Consider the following 20,701-nt stretch of genomic DNA (forward strand, 5'->3'; position numbering starts at 1 on the left):
TTGATTTTAAGCGCTAATATTCTGTTTGTTGTATATTAGAGAATTCTTGTAGGATGGTCGTTCCTACAGCTATATGCTCTGGGATGCGAAGAAACATGACGCTGCTGATTACGGGTTCTCTTGTGTAAAGAATTAAGGCCGTCGCTAACTCTACAAAGCGATTGGAAAATGCTCGTTCAAATTTATTGAAAAAGTATGGAGTTGTAAAAAATCGCAGTTTTATGAAAGAAAGTATAGTCTCAAACACATGCATGACGTATTGAAGAACACCGTACATTAACATCTTTTATTCATTGACGGATTTCAGATATTTCTGCATTCGGTTATCGTTTGACAAGCTGACTTAACAAGAATAACAACAATGATCAAGAAAACGCAAGCGTCAATCTACTTCTAAAATGAAGTTTAGCAACGGAAAATGGCCCTACATTTGCACAATTATTTGAAGACTTTGATTGTAGATTTCCCGCTGCTCCTCAGTCACTGCGGCAGTGCTGTGCTTTGGAAAAGGGTCATCTCTATGTTTGTTATAGATAAATGAATGATGGAAATAATAATTTAATATTGTCATTGTTATTTGACTATCGCTTGCTTATATTATCTTGGTCTTCCGTATGGCGTTTATGATCATTCGTTTCTACGTTAAATTTTATTCTTTTGTTATTCTTGACCGCTTCGCCAAATCTGAGTAATCATTTTTCAGTAACCCTGCAGGTGACGGAACATTGTTTTCCCGAAAATCACTGATTGAAAATTATCAGAAAATAAGTAGCATGACAGTGATGTGGTCCGCCAGTCATGTGATAAGATGCAATCCGATGTGCCCGCCAAAACAGTGCATCTCCGACCCCCAGTCATCCATGGGGCAGGACAATAATGATTCTAATCTCGAGGGTAGAGTTTTGAATGAAACAAAAATCAAAAGTTCGTCCGCAAGATTAATGGTTTTGTAGATGGGAAGCTGAACAGAAAGATGCATCTCCAAACACCGCCTTCCTTGTCTGAAATCTCATTTGTATGAAACTCAAGCGAGCGAGAAATGAATATTAACGACAACGAAACCGATTGAAGGAGTATTTATCACGATTCCACTGTTAAATCGGGTTTCAACCCCAAATGATTTCACAAATGATCCCGACTGATGTAAGAGTGAATAATTATTGGACTGTTCCCAAAGCTTCCAAGAAACAATAATTCACTTCTCAAAGATGAAGTAATGGCCGGCAGAGGAGTCATAAATTATTGCGAAATAGCGAGGCCCAGAACGGTCGATGCCCTCAAGAAACAATAGACCATGAAAGCTTTTTCAGTATGGACTCTTTTGTGTGCCATTGGATGAAGGCAGCTTGAAAACAGGCAGAGTTTAAATGGATTTTCGATCCAATTCATATATTTTTATTAGCTATTAAAATTTTCGTTAGTAAAATGATGCATTAAAAATCAGAGGCAGTACTCTACCCTCAATTTCCTTGCAAATGAGTCACGACTTCAGCTTTCAGTAAAGAGAATCGAGGGTGCATTTGGGACAGCGGATGCAAATCAACAGCTGTGCAACCAAGGACAAATATCGAACTTCATCTGTTTAGTTTGATACAGCTTTGAGGTATCCTGACCACTGGGAGTTTGACGGACAGACATATTTCCACTGAATGGATTTCGCTCAAAAGTTGATTGGATTCTATACATTTGAAATAACCTATGCTTTTAGCTATTTAAATGTTTCGCTGTTGACCAATAGACTGACATGACTTCGACAATAATTGACGCGTCAAAGAATAAATCAGAAAAGTTCATAATCATCATCTTGAAATTTAAGTCTTTCAGAATTACTTTGTATACTAGTAAAACAAAAGCTTTTTTCCCCTGGAAAGCTTAAACAGAGCCTATTTCATTTTCGTCCATATCAAAATTTGTTATTCGTTCTTGTAGCAAGAGCTAAAACCCGTGTTTCATTTCCTTGTGTTTATAAGTGTTGCTTTGTGCATGGTATATTCTCAATAATATTGGGTTGCATTTAAAATGGTGCAGACATTCCAACATATGCAATTCCGTGGTGATAATGGCGAGTATTCGATTATAGCTTGGAAATTGTTCGTTACATTTTACGAGTAGATTCTAAAAAAAATAGATCTGAAGAAAAAAACTGCTCGGGCATTTTCAATACGAAACTAGAAAATTATTTCCTCTTTTATGAAACAGCACAGTAAATTCATATCATTGACTCGCTGACAACGCCCGAAGGCACACGGATAAAAATTATTGAAATTACCACTACAGCAACAATGGAGGGAACTGTGGTTGAGTCCTAAATGCCATCACCAGCCACGGTACAACCCCTCCCTAAGGAAGTACGTCCCGTCATCGATGGAAGGAGCCAGACCCCACCTTGAGGGTGGTGAGAACCAACCACCATGTCGGAAGCTTCCCATCCTCATGTCGAGGTGCCCATCGGGGGAGGTGATAGTTATACTGCAAATAGAAGCTTCATCATATTTGTACTCCTCCTACTTTAAATTCCTAAGCACAATTCTTGAATGCTTTTAATTCAAAACAGATCAGTGACAATTGGCTTCTAACTTTTGAAAATGAAATCTTTTCTATTAAATCTTAATAATTGTTGGGATGAATGTTACACGACAATTCTTCGATTTTACTCGTAGCCTTTTATTCAATCAAGGGAAAAGCACGAGGTAAGTATTTAATGTATCAATTCAATGTATTAATCGCTCCAGTAGCTTGTAAGAATTTATCTCTTGAAGAAAATAGAGAGCATGTCTTTAAAGCAGTTGCATTTGAAAGGCGAAAAGCTATTGCATTAAGCCAACAAGAATTTTAGTAATAAGTGTTCATATAACTTTCGTTGGAATCAAAGAAAAAGGGTCATTTTACGATTAGACACGTTTTTGAAGTATGTATTAAATGAGGGGCATTTAATAGTCGATCCCCTTGGCTTCCATTTAAACAATCGTCCAATGGATGACGCAAATGCCTAAATTCCAAAAGATGGATGAAAAATGAATGGTACAGCTCGGGACAGGAATCAAAAGCGAAATGGAAGAAAAATGCAATAAAATGTGTTCATTCATATTTGCAGCGAATGAACTATACCAAAGTACACATCATTCACTGCCATTAATGATGCGCATTTTCTCTAAGAATAATAGTTTCATATTCTACTTCCATACTTACATTTATGATGCTCTCATTGCATTATTAGCCCGACATCCAATTTCCTTTTCACGGGAATACATTTTTAAGAATGTTGGTTATCTGGTCTTTTGTCGATACATTTAATGCAATAATCATACTGTAAAGTTGCAAAAACTCTGCCTCATGATTGATGAAATGAATAATTAAGAGAAGGATACTGTCTCGTCGGAAGAGATTTTCTTTTCGAACAGAAATTCAAATAATAGCATTTCTATGGTGTGCCTCTGTTTTAACCCGTCACTGGAGACATGAATTTCCTCACGCTGCCAAAGACACGGAGTCAAAATGAACTCCATTGTTATTTTTCTTTTTTGTCTTTTGTAAACAGCATTGAAATTTATTTTGAAAACTCAATACATTTTGAAAATCATGTCATTACCAAAAATATTAAAAATATTAATATTAAAAATGTTAAATGTTAAAATATTAAATGTTGGAAAGATGTTACAAGAAAAACCTAAACAATCTTTTAATAAGTACTTATTTCATTTAAATATTGCGGAATGACACTCATGTTCATAATTGTTAGAATTTAACCAACAAAAAAGAATACAATATTTTAAAATATTATTTTAGGAATATTTATTTATTTATTTTGTATCATTCAAATTTAAAAGCAACAATGCAAAACAGTAGACCCATAAAGCCGCGTCATCCAAATCGAGCAAATCTCACTTCTCTTGATCAAACATTCTGACAAATATTTGCCTCATTGCAGTAAATTTAAGATTTGTATATTTTACAATTATGATCAAAATGTCGGTCGAGAAAATTTAGGTTCATTTTCAATCAGATATAGCCGGTGAAAATTAGGACGAATTCTGGGCAGCTTCAAAACAATATTGTGCTGAGGCGTCTGGAAATGTGAACTCTATAACAGGTTCTGGGAACACTTGAATCTATTTTTTCCTTATCCAAAGAAATAATCTTTCATGTCAACCATGCCATCTTCCTCTTCTTCTGAATCTACGTCCGAATTTTCTTCACTTTCTTGCTCCCTTTTTTCTTCCTGATCGCTTATAATCGTTTCTGCTTCGCTCATATCAGAATCGTCTGCCGACATTTCGCATTCTCCAAACCATTGCATTGCAGTTTTATCAAAATCTGGATCCCGTGGCAGAATTTCTTTTTCCTGGAAAGTCCTGGTTAAATTTTATTCGTTTTTTTTTAAACAGCAATATTCCCTTTTTTGGAAGGGGAGGGTTGGTGGGGGGCTGTGGTCCATGCCCGTGGATCATCGTCGATATAAAAGCTCGGCACACACATTCAAAGCTTGCTTCTCGATGCATATGTCTTTCAAATAAATACAGCAGCTACTGGTTGCTTAACGTAACTTTGAAATCCAGGCCTTTTTTTTAAAAACTCACCCGTATAAAAATATACATCCTGAAATAAATTTCGCAACTCTATTTATGCAGTACCTTTTTGCATGTTGGTGATGATGATTCTGTAAAATTTTAAAAGGACAATTTCGTATCTTTATATAGTATTTGTCCTATGCATCTTTACATTTCTTACAAAGCTTATTTAATAACCATCTTACTTTCGAGTTTTTATCCGAAATGTCTGATGTATACAAAGTTTTCTTTTGATTATTCAATTCTGCCTATCCTTCCTTGATACTTATTTTTTTGGAACACACTTTATCGTTAAAGGGAAAAAGGGTCGAAAGAATAACACGCGAAAACTTCTTTCTTTTTATGATATTAGAAGTTCATACGAAATGCATTTCAGATCAGGTATTCCTATTAGAGGCTTGAATGTCATTCTCTTTGTCCCGATTTCTTTACCCGATCTTCGGAAAATTTTACTTGTAACTTGCGTTGAAAGCAAATTCTAGGAACAAGCAAGAATAGATGGGTATAAAGTCCGAATTACCTATTATTTCCAATTGCTTTCTCTTTAGTATTTCGCCCTATTTACAGGAACAATAAAAAAAAACAAGCAGTATATTATATTAAAAAATAAGCAAATAGCGTAAAACTCTTTAAATTTATCATAAAGAGTTCGTTATTATTGAAATAATTTATTTATCTATTATGATTTTGAATGGGTTTGCCTTCTGCGACAGCTTCACTTTGATGATACAACGACCGATGAAAATGGTAAGCTCTCTAGCTAAGAGGGAAAGCTAAGGGAAAATAAAGGTGAGATGAATAAGAACGTCAGTTCACTCTAGAGGTGTGATTTGTAAGTTTCTGTGTCATTTGTTGTGTTTTTATGAGATGTTATTATATTAGTTATATTTCTGACCAGCCACTTTTGGCGTCCAGCTGGTTTGCCATGGATATTAGCTCTCTTAAATTTTCGTTAAATCAATTAGACACAAATTGCGTATTTATGACGCCCTGAAATTGCATTCAAGTTGTGTTTTTTTAATTATCTTACATATTTTCCGCTCATTGCGTATTTGAAACTCTGTAATGGAGATCAGTCCCTTAACATCACAGTGTTATTGAAAAATGTGTAGTTCATAAATGTTACGGTATTGTAAAGTCTTTTTTTATTCGTCTCATAAACTACACAAAACGAAGCAAAGTTTTTACGTTTTAACTTTCAACAATTGAAGAGAATAACGCTATTAAATAGTTGATGAAAGAATAAAAACAGTTTGAATTTCAGAGCTACAATTTAATTTATTTTGAAAAATAAGGCGGAAAGATATTTTTTACAAAATTGCCAAAACTCAGCAAAAATTTGCACGGCTATTACATTGGTATCATTAAAAATGTGTTTTCTTAAATTTTGAAACAATGAGAAATTTATTTTTGAACTGTAATTTTTTCGAAAGTTATTGCGAAAAAACGCCAAAATTCGGCTTAATTTTTAAATTAAAAATTCAGAAAGATCTTCCATGGTGTACATTCGCTTTTCCAAAGATATATATGTATGCAGATTTAGAGCTATAGGTCAAATGCGTGGTGTATGGAGCGCTAACACACACACGACACACACACACACACACACACACACACGCAGACACACACACGCAGACACACATGCATACGCACACAAACACAAAAACCCCATAGTATACATGAAAGTACTTCTTTTTTGGAGGGTACATGGGCAGTTTGGTAAACTACAGAATCCATGTTATTATATGCGTAGATATGATTATTTATTACCCAGGACGCAAAGGATACCTCTCAAATGCCTCAAAATGGATTATCTCTGTCCTTGCGAGCGCAACATTATGCTGATATTTGGTAGCTATCTCCAGAGCCGAACTTTGTACGGTTATGCAGATGGCATATCGTCTAATTGAAATGCAATGAAGCAAGCTCCGAAACACCTCATATTGTATATTCCCAATCTACCTCAGAAAAGAAATGGTTATCGTTAAAATTCGTTTCGTGTCTTTGAGGGCCGAGTGAAAACAGCGAGTCGATGTGTCGTTACAAGTTGTGGCAGGAAGCTGAGTCGTACCTACTTGTTACGTAAGATCACATCCGGCCTCCAGATCTGTGAAGCAGGAATGCGCACCGTCGTTACGCCACCGAAATCGGAGGCGTTCCACCGCAGGTGGACGTCGTTCCAGTTCTAGTGAAAGAAAGAAAAAGACATCTGTTAAGTAAATCAAATCGGTAGTATTATATCTGTACATGCACATCTGATAAGTGATATTAGTCCAGTATACTATTGAAATAGACAAGGTCACCAACTAATTGTGTTGATAGGACAAACTTCTACTAAATGAGAAATTCAATTGATTTGACTTCCACTATCAGTGTTTTATCTCATTTCTATTCTGCACGAAATGGGTATACGTGTAGAGTGGGCGGGTTCTAGGTACGTGAAGCGCACTTTAACTTAATTAAAGAACCACGGTTTAAGCTATTATTATCCAGAAATGGCTCTTCTTCTTCAGCTTGTGCACAGACGACCACCCTACCATCACTGAACGTAGCAGTATAGACAGGATTCCAGACATGGTTCTGCTAGTCATTTGCAGTACTTTAAACCTGTCCGGAACTCGAGAAACTCTTGTTTCTACCAAGGTCCAGTCGTTTCAGTCGTTTTCATTTCAGTCATGGTCATGGTTCAATATGTCCATGCCAAACGTTCCCCAACTTGTTTTCTTTATAAGCTTTGGGAAACGATGCCTACTTATAGTAGATCTCACTGTGTTCACTGCATAGTAGATGTTCAAAATAACAAAGACCAAGTTCGAGCCAAATATCTTCAGGCACCTTCAAAATAAAACTTTAGCTTAACCGAAATCCTGACTGTATGAGTGGACTATGGAGCTGGAAATTTGTGCTGCAGTTTCTCTCACAGAGGATAAAGCATTAAATATGAATGGTAAAAGTTAAGATTTTTTTAAAGCTAATATTGAAGTAAAGACGACAAGTGCGTTACCATAAAATATATAAAAGATTAAAAAAAAAGGGGGGAGGGGATAAGTGGATGCTTTTTTATACAGTGATGAGGTTAGACACCGCTTGAAGGCAGAGAAAGTCAAGTTATTATTTTCTGGGAAGTAGGAACATTTTCTTTATCTCATTATTTTGTTCATGTAGAAGTATATTTATAGAAATGTGTAATTCAATAGTGTTATGGGCAAGTTAAATATTTGAGATTTACTGAAGAATTTAAGACGCCATCAATCAAAAATGAAGATCTGTATCCATCTTTTTTTTCATCGAAATTTCAAAACACTATCCAAAGAAGCATTATTTGATTTGATAATAATGCCAATTATTAATTGAGACAAGAAAAATGTAGTAGTTTTAGAAAGCCAAGGTGAAGTGCGGCTTGCTAACAACATTCTATTTTAACACGGTGTTATGAAATTGATTTAAAAGACGGTGCCATTAGAATGAAATTGAATATTTATTTAATCATATTGTTATTTTCTGGTTAGATTAAATAAAATTAAATAAAGTCCTTAATCACCGTAATCTAATCATGTCATTTGCCAGCCTCAAGGAAACGGCGCAGGATGAAAAGTTCCTAACCGTTTTCAAAACCCTTTTTGCATCAATTCCTAAGGTTGGCGTTTCAAAGAGACAATTCTTGGATGATCTAATGAAGTTACACTTCACAGAATTCTGGATGTAATGCAATACGTGACGTAACAGTCACATGATTTGTAGTTTTATCTTGGTTTGAGTGTTGCCTGGGTTTTGTAGATCGTGAAGCAAGTGAAACAGGCAGAAAAAGAAAATGCAAAGTCATGCTGTCGTGGTGCGCTTCACGGAAGTTTATTACACTCATTACTATTATTTTTATTACACTATTATTTTTAAGCATTCGTGTTAATAAAATTATTGCATTTAGTTCAGTATCGAATTTCTTTAAAACGAAATGTGAAAATGAAAATTATTGACTGTAAATTATATTTATTTGTGCAAATGAAGAAACTAAAATTGTAAAACGGAAAGAACCGGCCCCCAGTCTTCAATCCTAAACATGAATTCTGCTTTCACACTTCTGCAGCTAACGAGCAGCGTCATTAGAGTAAAAAGAGCGCGACCATCGGAACACCAGTTACAGATAAGAATCTGAGCAAAGAGACTTTAATCCTCCCAATCGAAAGAGCGCTCGGCCCCGATTTTTAAGAACTCCCCCGCTAAAATCGATAGCATCCACCAGCTCCATAATCCTCTCCCACGCAAGAAATTATTAATTAGCATGCGCGCTCCTACCTTTCCCGGAAAGCTTAATCCGCCGCTCACTCGCACGCGCGCACACAGAGCATTATCGTCGCTCTCCGGGCTTCTTGCTGCTCCCGATAGCGGTAATTAGCATTAATCCTGCTGGTAATCTGTGGAAAGTCCTGCTATCTGCACTTCATCAATGAGGCAAATCGATCAGACTTTTATTTTAATAAACACAGACGCATCGGATATCTTTATTTAGAGAGCAGTTCATAGCTTAACTGCTCTGGAATAGACATTGGGGAAGTGTCTGATAAGTGACGCATTGAAACAATTATTGATGTCTGACCAAGGCGCGCCTGATACCTTTTGATCCACAGAGGATGAAATCGCAAACTATTCTTTAAAAGCGGACGTTCGATAGAAAAGTGAGGAATTAACAGTGACTGAAAGATAAATTTTGTCATCCATTTCGATTGCCAGTGAAGTTATCGATTCTTGTCCCCCTATGTTAACAACAAAATGAATCACTGTGCATAATAATAAAACATTATGAAAAAATGAACCAAGATAACAAAAATATCCATAGACAATTAAATAAACATCAGATTAGCTCCACTAAGAGATCCTGATGGCTTAGTGATGCAGTTATCAGTACCAACATATATCCAGAAAAAACAAGCCGATTTTTTCCCCTTCATCTTTACTACCTATGAGGAAAAGATCATTTGCACTTTAGGGATAGTAGTCAAATGTGCTATTTATTCAGAAGAATAGAAATTTTTTTCCCACAATATGAGACATAACACCTCTCCATGTCCCTGCGACTACCACAATATGAGACAGCTGGATAGTTTAGCATGTTTGCGGTAACTGTTCAGTCAAATTAAAATTTGAAAGCATCCTTCAAAAATTGCTGTTTCAGCTCGGAGGTTGATACACCTGATGTCAAATATTTTCGTTTTTCCCCATCAAATAAGACAGAACTCATCTTATGTGACAATTGTCTAAAGTTGTTTTATGACATCAGAGAGAGTTTTCTCGACAATGAGAGAAAGGTAGTTTTTTTATTTGTACAAAATTTCAAATTTTTATAAGTAAGAAACAAAAGAAAAAAAAAACAAATTTCATTCAGGCGCCATGTAGCTATCTACAGTATTATTTTGTATTTGAGTGATTTGACTCATTAGTCGAATGAATAAGGAAGCTGTTTTGTAATGGGCTTTGAATTGTGGTTAGACAGCAAGGACAATCTTTGAAGAGACACCTCTCCTTCTACGTTGTTTTGAAGAATAGCTCGTTGATTGACTGTTTTTTATAAAATAAACAAATGAAGAACGTTTTTTTAATGTCAGTTTTATTTCTAAACTAAACTTACCATCATAACAGGTGCCATTTGGTAATCTCGGCTTCGGGACCCAAGGATCGCAAATTTGTAACTCAATTGCACTGAAAAACTATTATATAAGTAGGCTTATTGCGCGTCGTCATGGGCCAGAGCTTTGAATATTGTATGGAAATCAGGAAATTATTGACATATTACCTCCCGTTATAATCAGTATTAGGATCAAAGTTGGAACATTAAAATTTTACCTGCTATAATTAAGATCAATAAAGTGCTTTGGATTAGTTAAAACAATATTGCCTTACTGCTATTATTTGATTAAATAAGGTGTTTATTAAAACTTGCATTACCATCGAGCAATATTAATAAATAAATTGGAAAAATAGATAAGAATGAAATTTTAAAGAACTTTGCAATAAACTGCCACGAAAGAATTCCCTCACAGTTGGATATTATTTGAAAACGGAAGGTTTTGCACGAAAAGGATGACAAATGACTTCGACTTACTTGTGTAATTCTGCAGCTCGTGGAGACAACCCCTTGCCGCTCATCCTAAAAGGAGAAAGAAGAAAATGCAAATGAGCTCAAATTTGCTTTTATGAAACTAATAAAGCATTCTCTACAAATTTTGATAACATACAAGGAAGTGATTTATAAATGCTATGTAAGAAGTGAAAATTATAATACTGAACTTTTAGTAACACCATACTGAAATTTTCCAATCAATCGAAATATCCCCCAACCTTTAACCTGTTAATATGAATGGAATGTAAACTCCTTTTTTATTTCAAGTAAATGCGCGTCAGAGGCATTTTTTGCTCATAATGAAATAATGAGATCAAATAATATCACTCTGTATTCGAATCAAAAATTTGCATTGTGAGAAAAGAGTGGGATACATTAAAATGTCGGAAACTTTTGATGTCACACAAGCAAGAATTGGCTGCATTAAAATGATTGCAGTTGTTACAGTCATGATGAAGGGATTACAGCTGATGTTCAATAACATAAGCGGAGCACGTATTCTCTTTTAGAGTTCATTCATAGCTTTTCATATAGCTTCGATTGGAAAAAGTAACAAAAATGTTTTATGAGATTAAAGATTGAATAAAGCATTCACAGTTTGAAAAATGTCCGCACGATTAAAAAGAAGAAGTAAATGAGCAGAATTTGGCCGAGTAGCACTTTGTTGTCGAGGGGTGGGCTGAAACGTAAATAAAAAGAAATGTTTTTAATGTGTAAAAGCTGGCATTCTGTGTGTAAACTGCTCCATGTTATGAATATGGCACGAAAATCATCAAACCGTTTCATAACTTGCAATTAGTTCTTGGACAAAAACTGTTCATCAGGAGAAAGTTTTTTTCTTTCAAAATTTTGAATAGATTTTTAACTTATTAAGAATTTATTTAAATTTTAACAGCTTTCTCAATGATTTATTACATATTATCACATAAAATCTTATTTTTTTCTCTACTTAAAAATTAAAAAAATTATGTTTCAATTATACCAATTTTATTTCTGTTCGAACTTCCCTAAAATTTTAATTTATTTCGTTTCCAAGCATTTTTAAATATTTTCCAGTGTTTTAGTAACTGTGTTTATACACTCACACGCGTTACAACAATATAAAATAAGGTTTTTGTGTGTTGCCTATTATTCCTTTAATGAAAAATAATTTTTAAAAAATAATATAAAAACAGACAAAACAAGGCTAAAACGTTAAAAATAAATAAATAAAAGTAAACAAAGTATCGCCATGAGAGCAATACACTATTTTTGTATGCAACTGGCAGTGGTGCCATCTGGAAGCTGGGAATCTTAAAAGGATGACACTTGAAGGTGTAAGAAGCCTCCACGTACGTCCAATCCGGACACCCCTTTCCAAATCTATCCACATGCTACATCACTTTTTTTGGAAGAATGCATCTCTCGGGGGCACACGAAGGTTAGGGCCGTCTCCAAAACGATCCGTAGAATTACATAAGTGTCCTGTCTATATAATACTAAATAGACAGGACACTGAAGATAGGCGTCACCGTCTGACATTTCAACTCGATCATTCCGAGTTATAAGAAAAATATTGGACTTCCTTTCACAATCACTGATTTTGCAAAAAAGGAACTTTTAAACTGTATGAGTCGTTTGCATTTTTTATTACTTGTTTCACAAATATATCGTTGCCTTTGAGGTTGTGATTGTTTGGGGGATTACTTTGATTCTCCACTGAATCGCTTCTCTTTCAGCGTATTTAATAAGTGTGCATTTTTATTTCATTTTAATTTTTTATATTTTTTGCTTTGAATGGAACACTTTTCTATGAAGACTTCATCGGTTTCGTCTTTCGTTTTCTTTATTTTTATTGATACTTAAGAAAGGATTTTTTTATATATAAGTTTAGCTTTGTCCGGGCAATCTATTGCATTTATAGCCATGAAATTTGCCACACAAGTAGTCGTAATGGTGACATAGTAGCCTGAAGTCCTAACTTCAAAACTTAAGGGGAAAAAATTTATTAGTTGATGTTTATGTGCCATTTGTTTGATTTTTTTTTTTTGCATGTCTTTGCTGTTATTATCAGTTCTAAGGGCTAATGGTTATTCTAAAAATCTCAGTACTGCCAAAAAGAGCAACCATTGTCATCCTAAAGGAATTTGTTTCCTCTGTGTGCTTTTTAAAAATTTTATTTTCACCTCCAAATTTATTTGAAGTGATCACTCGAATATTTCTCTCTAATTGAAAGCAAGAACGATTGAAATGTTACTGCTCATTGATTTTTAGTTAATTGTTTTTCTGCGGAGTTCAGAGATTTCTTTTCAGCCAATTCATGGATGATGCGTTCATGTTTTGTATTATTTCTACGCTGTTTAACAAGGAACCGAATTAGGAATCTTGGGAAGAAATATGTTCACAGGAAACTGTTTTGTTGATTCATCTCCAATTCGATTTATTGGATAAGCACCTGGTTTTCGAATTCGTGCTCTATCGTTCGACGGATGGCACCAGAATTCATTTCGCAAGGCTGAAATTGTCTCGAGTCCAGAATTTCATGTTATGTGAGATTTATTATAATCTGGTGAATCGTAAACTATAATCGTATCATCACCGCAAAAGTGCCAATGGATTGTCATTATCAATCTTGCTTCTTACTTTTGTCTTGTATGATATCATTTCCATGAAGAAAAATGAATGTGAAAAATCTCTTTCATTTTTTACATTGTTTTCTCAATTTTAATTTATGTTATTATCGATGTCTTTGATTTCTACGATATTCGCCATACCACAGGCATTGTCACAGTAAATAATTCAAATCCTGCAAAGGAAACAATTCATCCAAATCATTAATAATATAGTTGAAAATATTATGAATGTTCATAATATTGAAAGCTCATATATTATTACTATTTATATATTAATATAACAAAATATATCTATTCATTCTTTGTATACAATATTAATTCTAATCTGGTTTATAAAATCTGCAGAAAAGGAAAAGTGATGCATGAAATGAGATGTTCAAATAAGATCGCATATTACTACTGTTATTGTTGGCGCTATTGAATTTCAGGGCTCGTGTTTCGAGAGATCTTTTTTAAAAGGAGTATTCTTTGAATGTGTGGAAAGAGTCGGCGTCCTTTCATTTATGAATTGAACTCGATCGAGAAATGTTGCTCCTCTCACCCCATTATTTATTCTAGAATCACTAGATGATTTCATTTATTTTATATTTTTTTTAAATAATTGTAGATATCAATAAATTTTCACAGAAAATGAGATTGAATACAAGATATTTTTTCTGTGCTACATATGATCGAAGATCTCGCAATTATTTTTCAGAGAATGAAAAAAGGAAAGAAAATAACATATTACTGTTTTGATTTCTTTCACACTCATCACGCTATGGGCGATACTGCGCTGGTTTCAACAGCCGAATAAAAGCGGACATATTTGCTTCAAACTTAAATTTTTAATCATGAATTCGTAAACCATAAACTGAAGTCTTTTAGCTTAAAAGAAAAAGACAAAAATTTGATCAAGAGGAACAGATATAAAATTCTTATTTCGCCCTGGCATGTTTTCATTTGCATTGTTACAAGCGGGAGAGCTTGAAAGCTACATCCATTTTTGTGCTGAAATCTTGCTACGAGGGTAGATTAAAAAATAAGACAGCAAATCCTCTGAAAGAAAAGATTTCCGAGGACTTGAAATCAAAGATGTTGGCAAAAGTAGAATGACACTGGCGCACCCTATTTTTCCACATTGTTACCATGATTGGGAAATATTTATGCAGTTAGTAAACCAATCCATTTAAACCTTCATAAAAGAAAGCTGGTTCCACATTTACCGAACCAATTAAAGAGGCTTCTTGAATTTCGACATCAGTTCTGAAATGCTTTATTTATCTCAGGTGATGCACTCGTATTTCTTAACCTCTATTCATTACCTTCCAAACTGCAAGGCGAAGCGACGGTTACCCAAGATTTGCAGAGCTGCTTCTTACTGCTGTGTGTTGAAACGGATGCTGTAATAACAAGCAGGCGAAAACAGGAGGCTAAAGGGCCACCAGTCACAGCAGGAAAGTCGCCAGACAAAAGGTAAGAACGGATATTGAAAATGAAAAGTGGAAAGATTTTTCAATTTTGAACAGTTTCTAGAACGATATTCTAATGATAATCCTTTTAGTCACTTCGTGGTAGATTTATTTTTTTGCAAATTTTGGTGCTTCCCAGATTTTTTAAAAAACTGCCAATGTCGTAGGGTAGTTTAGCAAAGAATGGAGTATCGGCAACTGTGCTCACGGTAGAGCCTTAGATTGAGATATTTAAAATCTTTATTACGCATACATAAATGTAAACCGAAATTAGATCTTCATTATTGTCTGAGTTCCCAGAAGAAATGATGCCACTGTCTCGGGAAAAATCGATGATTGATTCATGAGCAATCAGGGCAACATCTCTTTCAAATGAATTATGTTTCTTAGGCTTTCAGTTATTGTAATTCGTAAGCAATGAAGCGAAACTTGTAATGATCTGCGAATAATAGAATCCTTTCCATGACAATTGTTAACGACGAATGCGAGCACAGTCGCCGTCCGAAAGCGAAATCCGTACAAAGAAAAATCGATCGTAAATCCGAAACGAGTAAACAAACGCGTTCTTTCGAGGTAGTCTTTGAGCACGATTCTTCGATGTTGAGGATTGGGATCGAATGATAAAGGATTTTTTCATACAGCAGAATGAATGAGCAAGTGCTTTTCAGAAAATAAGCAAAAAAGCGTGAAAATAGCGGATATATTTCAGTGCTTTTAATTTCCTATTTTACAGGATGTCACAGATCGTAAATTTTTTGCTCTGTGGCAGTTCTTACATAGAGTTCTACAGATCGACACACTCGTGGAAAGACAAACCGAGCAATCTCTTATCGATTCTGGTCTGAAATAATGGCAAAAAAAAAAAAAAAAAAAAAAAAACAGCCTTGATTAAAGTTACGAAAAGAGTATTAATAAGTCAGAGATATATGATAAGAGCACATCTTTCATTTGTATATTTATATTCACACATCTTTCATTTGTGACTCTTTGATGCTGACAACGAGGAGAGGGAGGAATGTAAAACGCTGCCGGGGAGGGAGCACTGAGAGAGAGAGTGAGGGTCACTGACCATGGCGAGGAGTGCGAGCAGCGAGAATCGGAAGGCGACGGCCACCGGCTGAGCGACCGACAGAGATGGACGGACGGCGGAGTCGTAATTCGACATCAGGTACCTCACCAGTCGGAACTCCTGGTCGTCACACCATACCAACCCTGCAAAGAAGGGAATAGTACAAACAATAAATGAGTACATATATCCAGTAAACATAGCAGACAATACGTAGACCTGTTGAGCGGGCGAATGGACAGCGAAACATTACTCTGAGTGGCAGAGATAACTCCTTTGTGATGGATAGAAAAATTACATTTTAAACAAAGAACTTCATTTACGCAAGATATCGATTCATTTTGTTTGAAGCTTTACTCAGTTAAAACGAATCCGTTAAATCTTAATGCATCAGAATCAGGCTCAATATTTATATGCGCATTTTGAAACACAAAGAACCTTACTGCATACTGTAAGCTGGCTCTGTATATGATAATATTCAATTTTTTAAAGCTTTCTTTACAAAATATAATTAAATCGTTTCATTTACACAGAGAGTGTGACTTTAAAAGAGAGCGCCGACTCGATAAAATATCATCTCAAACAACGCGCCATTCATTACATTCGAAAGAGACGTCTTAGAAATAACAACTCTCTTTTTTTCCGCATATTTAAGGGAATGTTGGACTCTTTTGGATATTTTTTGTTAATTATTTAGAGTAATGTTATTTTTTATGCTTATGTTTTAAAATATGAATGCGTCAAATATCCCCCCCAAAAAAACCCTCTTTAAAATGAAATATGTTATTAATAAAATTAAACAAATGTATCATTTTCAAATTTCAATATATTTCAGGCGACACACTTTTTAATTTTTTTCTGTTACTTTCTCTTTGTTACCAGACATAAATTTATTTGGAACAAACTAAATATGGTTTTGAAATTCCAGTCAAAAGTTAATTTTTTAGAAATATGTTTAAGCGCACACTTTGAATTTTCATAACTTATTTTTGTTTTACTGAACTAAAATTTACTTTTACTATTTAAAAGAACTCGAAAGCAGTTTTCTTTTAGTGTGTAACTGAAACTTTCATTATCAATTTTATGTAGTTTTCTCAAAAATGAAGGCAACTGGAACATTTCAAAGATATATAAATCTAATTAGAATATAGTTTTGAGAAATATATGGATACCTCTGAGCTTTTCCAACACTCATTCTATTCGACGATACCGTTTCGAATATTATATTAGTACGATATAAGTTTACATTTTGATAATCAAACAATAAAAAGAGCGTTCCATATTTTTATCGTTTTTTTTATTACAAAATCCGATGTCCCATCCTTAACGTGCTAATTAGCCCATTAATGGTTTCAAGTAATCATTAAAAAGTATCTCAAGGGGACGGATATTAAGCCTGCTAATTTGAGTCAACTCCATTCTTTTAATTACGCACTGTCACCATCCTGAAAAGAAACCTGTTCTTTTACCTCACTTGTCACGTCTGAAGTCTGATTTCACGCTCGCTCGATAACACAATAAAAAAGAATTCTGGGGCAGAGCAGCACTTCGTGGAAGCAATTTGATATTCGCTTCTTTACTTCAAACAAAGAGGTCGATTTCTTCTCAAACATTTTTATCTTCCGTTTCGGTGTGAGGGCATTGATTGAAGAGAATTATCGTTGGATGGATTCTCAACTAGACATTTTTTCAAGCGGAGAATCAAAGAAATGATGCATCTTATTCCCGTTTAAACAGAGAAAATGTAATCGAGTGAAATGTATACCGTTCAATATTGTGTTTAATTCGATGATTATCAAAAGCTTCATTTCAAATTCAATTCACATTTTGACTTTATTATAAAATGAAAGCTTAGAATACACGGGAATGGTGCATGCCCAATGCAATGCAAAACAGTACTATCGATTCCGTTTTTTCTTTGAAATCTCAACGGTGAAAAATTATTCTAATTTCATTCCTTTTTTTCCATATAAAGAAATATTTTTAATTCAACAGAATCAGATGGAGATAATATTGAGATAATCAGGTGTCTGTAATTATAATTATCAGTTGATTATAACTGTAAATGAACACAGACTGAGACAGAAATCTTATTCCATTTCAGTAAATCTAGACCAGCCCTTCGAAAGTGACACTGTCGTATAACTAGAGAAGAAAAGTAACGAAAGCAGCATTCTTCATTCGTTCCCATTGAAATTCTATTTATGTGTGCCTACTCGATTTTATTAAGAAAGAAAAGTTATTGTCCATTTTTGCTGGCCAGGCAATGTCTTTTTATGACTTCATATTGAGTTTATAGCCTCATTATCAAAATCGGGTAATATAATTTGATTTTATTATTAGCAATTATGCTAACATTAGTGGAAAAAATTCTACTCCTATTAGTTTGTCTCTGATGCTGTTTGTGTTAGATTGAAGCAGAAGCGTGTTTCACTCTGAATGTGATCACTTGTGCTGATGCTCTTTCATACAGATAAAGTATGAAAGGACTACTCATGACAACGGTTCCGGCGGGAAACTTCATCAACTGAGAAGAATCGCTACAAATGAAGCTTCCATTCCTGTATCTGTAGCTGATTTAAAAAAAGAAACTCTTTTTCTCTTAACACCATTAACCAATCTAAGTCTAAAAAAAATTGATTCTAAACTAAAAGAAATTGATTCATGGTGCTACGTTACGGCTGCCAATTTTTTTCCAAGATGATTGAGCAGCACAACAATCTTCCGATATTTGTAAAAATCGATCTTGTGAACCCGATGACGAGAATGACTTCAATTAGAATCGTACGGGAAGTATAGAGAAGGAGAAGATCTTGAGCGAATTCTTAGATGGATTACCTAGTTCAAAGGGGGGGGGGATGGAAGTGTTTGGGAATTGAAATTTCCCTTTCTCTATTACGTATTTAATGACTAAAGACAGAAAATTAAATAAAATTATGTTAATCATCATAAAGAAGAGTTTATATATATGGACTGCTGTTCGATAACTGGAATTGCTAAGGTGTCTGAAAAGTGATTCGACGGAAAGCTCCACTCGGTCACAATCTTTTCCACCCTCTTTTACTCTCGCCGTTATGAAATTAGAGGGAGAAATGACAGTTGAAGTGACCTTGCATTCTCGGACAAAAGGAATCGTATTTCGGAGGGACATCGTGGATAGTTTTCGGTCCTAAAGATATACTAATGACAAAATGCTTAATATTAAGGATAGGGGAAATACTAGTCAAATTGTCGATTTCCTGTCACATTTCACTATAAATACCCTTACAGTTTCCTCACATTATTTTTAAAAAGCAGATCTCGGTGAATACTACTTCACAACCCACAGAACTGAACTGAAAAGATGCGCGGCTTTAAAAATTTATATAAGTCAATCGTTTAACCATTAACATGGTTAGTTGAACATCACCATAATTCTATAAAGAGGGAACGACTGTAAGATCGCGGAATGAGCAATCGCATTTATAATTCATCTCAAAGTTCAGCAGCGAATTCATATTCTGTTGATATGCGAAATATGTGCAAATGTAGGTGCGCTGAACGTTCTGTAGATTTCCCCCCTTGAAATACTCGTAGTTAGGACTATTAATGGTCTCATTATGGCTTCTTAACACATATTTCAATTTAAATGCAGCCTACATACACAGTTTTATTAAATTTCTGTTACTTCTTACAGCAGTGATCAGCGATGACGGTTGAAGTTGAAGACGCTCCTTCCGGTGACGGTAGCACAATCCAGTGATATACTAAGTTGGGAATGGGGCATTTGCGCTCCATCCATTATTCCCTACCCCTGTTGCATTGTAGGTTTACTGGGATTCGGACCTTTGGCAAGAAAACTTGGCGCGCATCTAGAGGGGTGACGGTTTATTCGTAAACCATGTTTTGCATAGCTGCATTTCCGGTCGGGCTAATGTGTGATAATGGAATGGTGATAATTTTTGTAAAAATTTCATTTGATCTTGAATTTATGAGATCTTGTACATACATTTATCTTATTCCTATATCTTGCAATAAATGATAATTAATTCTATTATTAAGAGAAAAGTAAGACTGTTTTTTATCAGAAAAATAAATAGCGGAATTAAATGCATTTAAAAAGAAGTAAGATACAAGGGAATTTATAGCTGTTTTAGTTACTAATATTTGAACAATCTCATATTTCTGAATGAATTTTCTTGAAAATCGCTATTATCTATACTCATAAAAGGGGAAAAAATGTATGTGCATGTATATATATTACAATAGTTCACATAGCAATATCTTTATTAAGAAACTGGCCGCCTTTGATGACCAGCAGTTCGCCAGTATAAAAGATCTCTAAAATTTTCAAATTTATTTTATGTAACTTGATTTTTTAATAGCTTTTTCTGCAAAATATTTAGCTATCAAAGTTTCAGATTTTGATAGTTATATAATTCAGTCATACTATTATGTAGGCCTTAAACAGTTCTGTTCACTGTATTACTTACTAATTTCTGTCAGAGTTCATAAAATTTATACATTAAATTAGAGTGGAAATATTAAACTGTAATTAATATAAAAACATTTTTTACTGAAATCAAGCACACCTTTTTTTGAATATGAAAATTGAATGTAGAGTCGCTCAGCATTGAAGTTGTATATGCAATGCAGAATAATTTTTGTAATTTATACAGTATCAAAGAATTACTCAACAAAAATTTCTCTAATTCATCGTAAAATTCAGTTTTTATTTTTACTTTCAAAACATTTAAATGATGCAAATGAAAATATTTTATTTGACTTCAGTCAATAAATATTCTTATGAAAAAATTATGAAGTTTAAATTTTACACAGTCCTTTTGTCCTAAGGAGTCATATTCTGAGAAATACTCTTACATTTCAACTTTTAATTCAAGTTCAATAAA

The 20,701-nt window shown here is 34.3% G+C and overlaps 1 protein-coding gene across 3 annotated transcripts in view; it reads right to left on the reverse strand.

Moving 5' to 3' along the window:
* The window catches only part of LOC129971351 (acetylcholine receptor subunit alpha-1-B-like), a 152,353-nt gene that overhangs the window by 29,469 nt on the left and 102,183 nt on the right, over positions 1–20,701 (reverse strand). For all 3 annotated transcript variants that reach the window (XM_056085030.1, XM_056085029.1, XM_056085031.1), the window contains exons 3-5: positions 15,816–15,958; positions 10,666–10,710; positions 6,644–6,753 (exon numbers count right to left, since the gene is read on the reverse strand). In XM_056085030.1, the coding sequence (XP_055941005.1) occupies positions 6,644–6,753; positions 10,666–10,710; positions 15,816–15,958 (298 nt within the window). The remainder of the gene's footprint in view (positions 1–6,643; positions 6,754–10,665; positions 10,711–15,815; positions 15,959–20,701) is intronic.

Source organism: Argiope bruennichi, chromosome 6 (genome assembly GCF_947563725.1).
Source record: "Argiope bruennichi chromosome 6, qqArgBrue1.1, whole genome shotgun sequence".
NCBI lineage: Eukaryota > Metazoa > Arthropoda > Arachnida > Araneae > Araneidae > Argiope > Argiope bruennichi.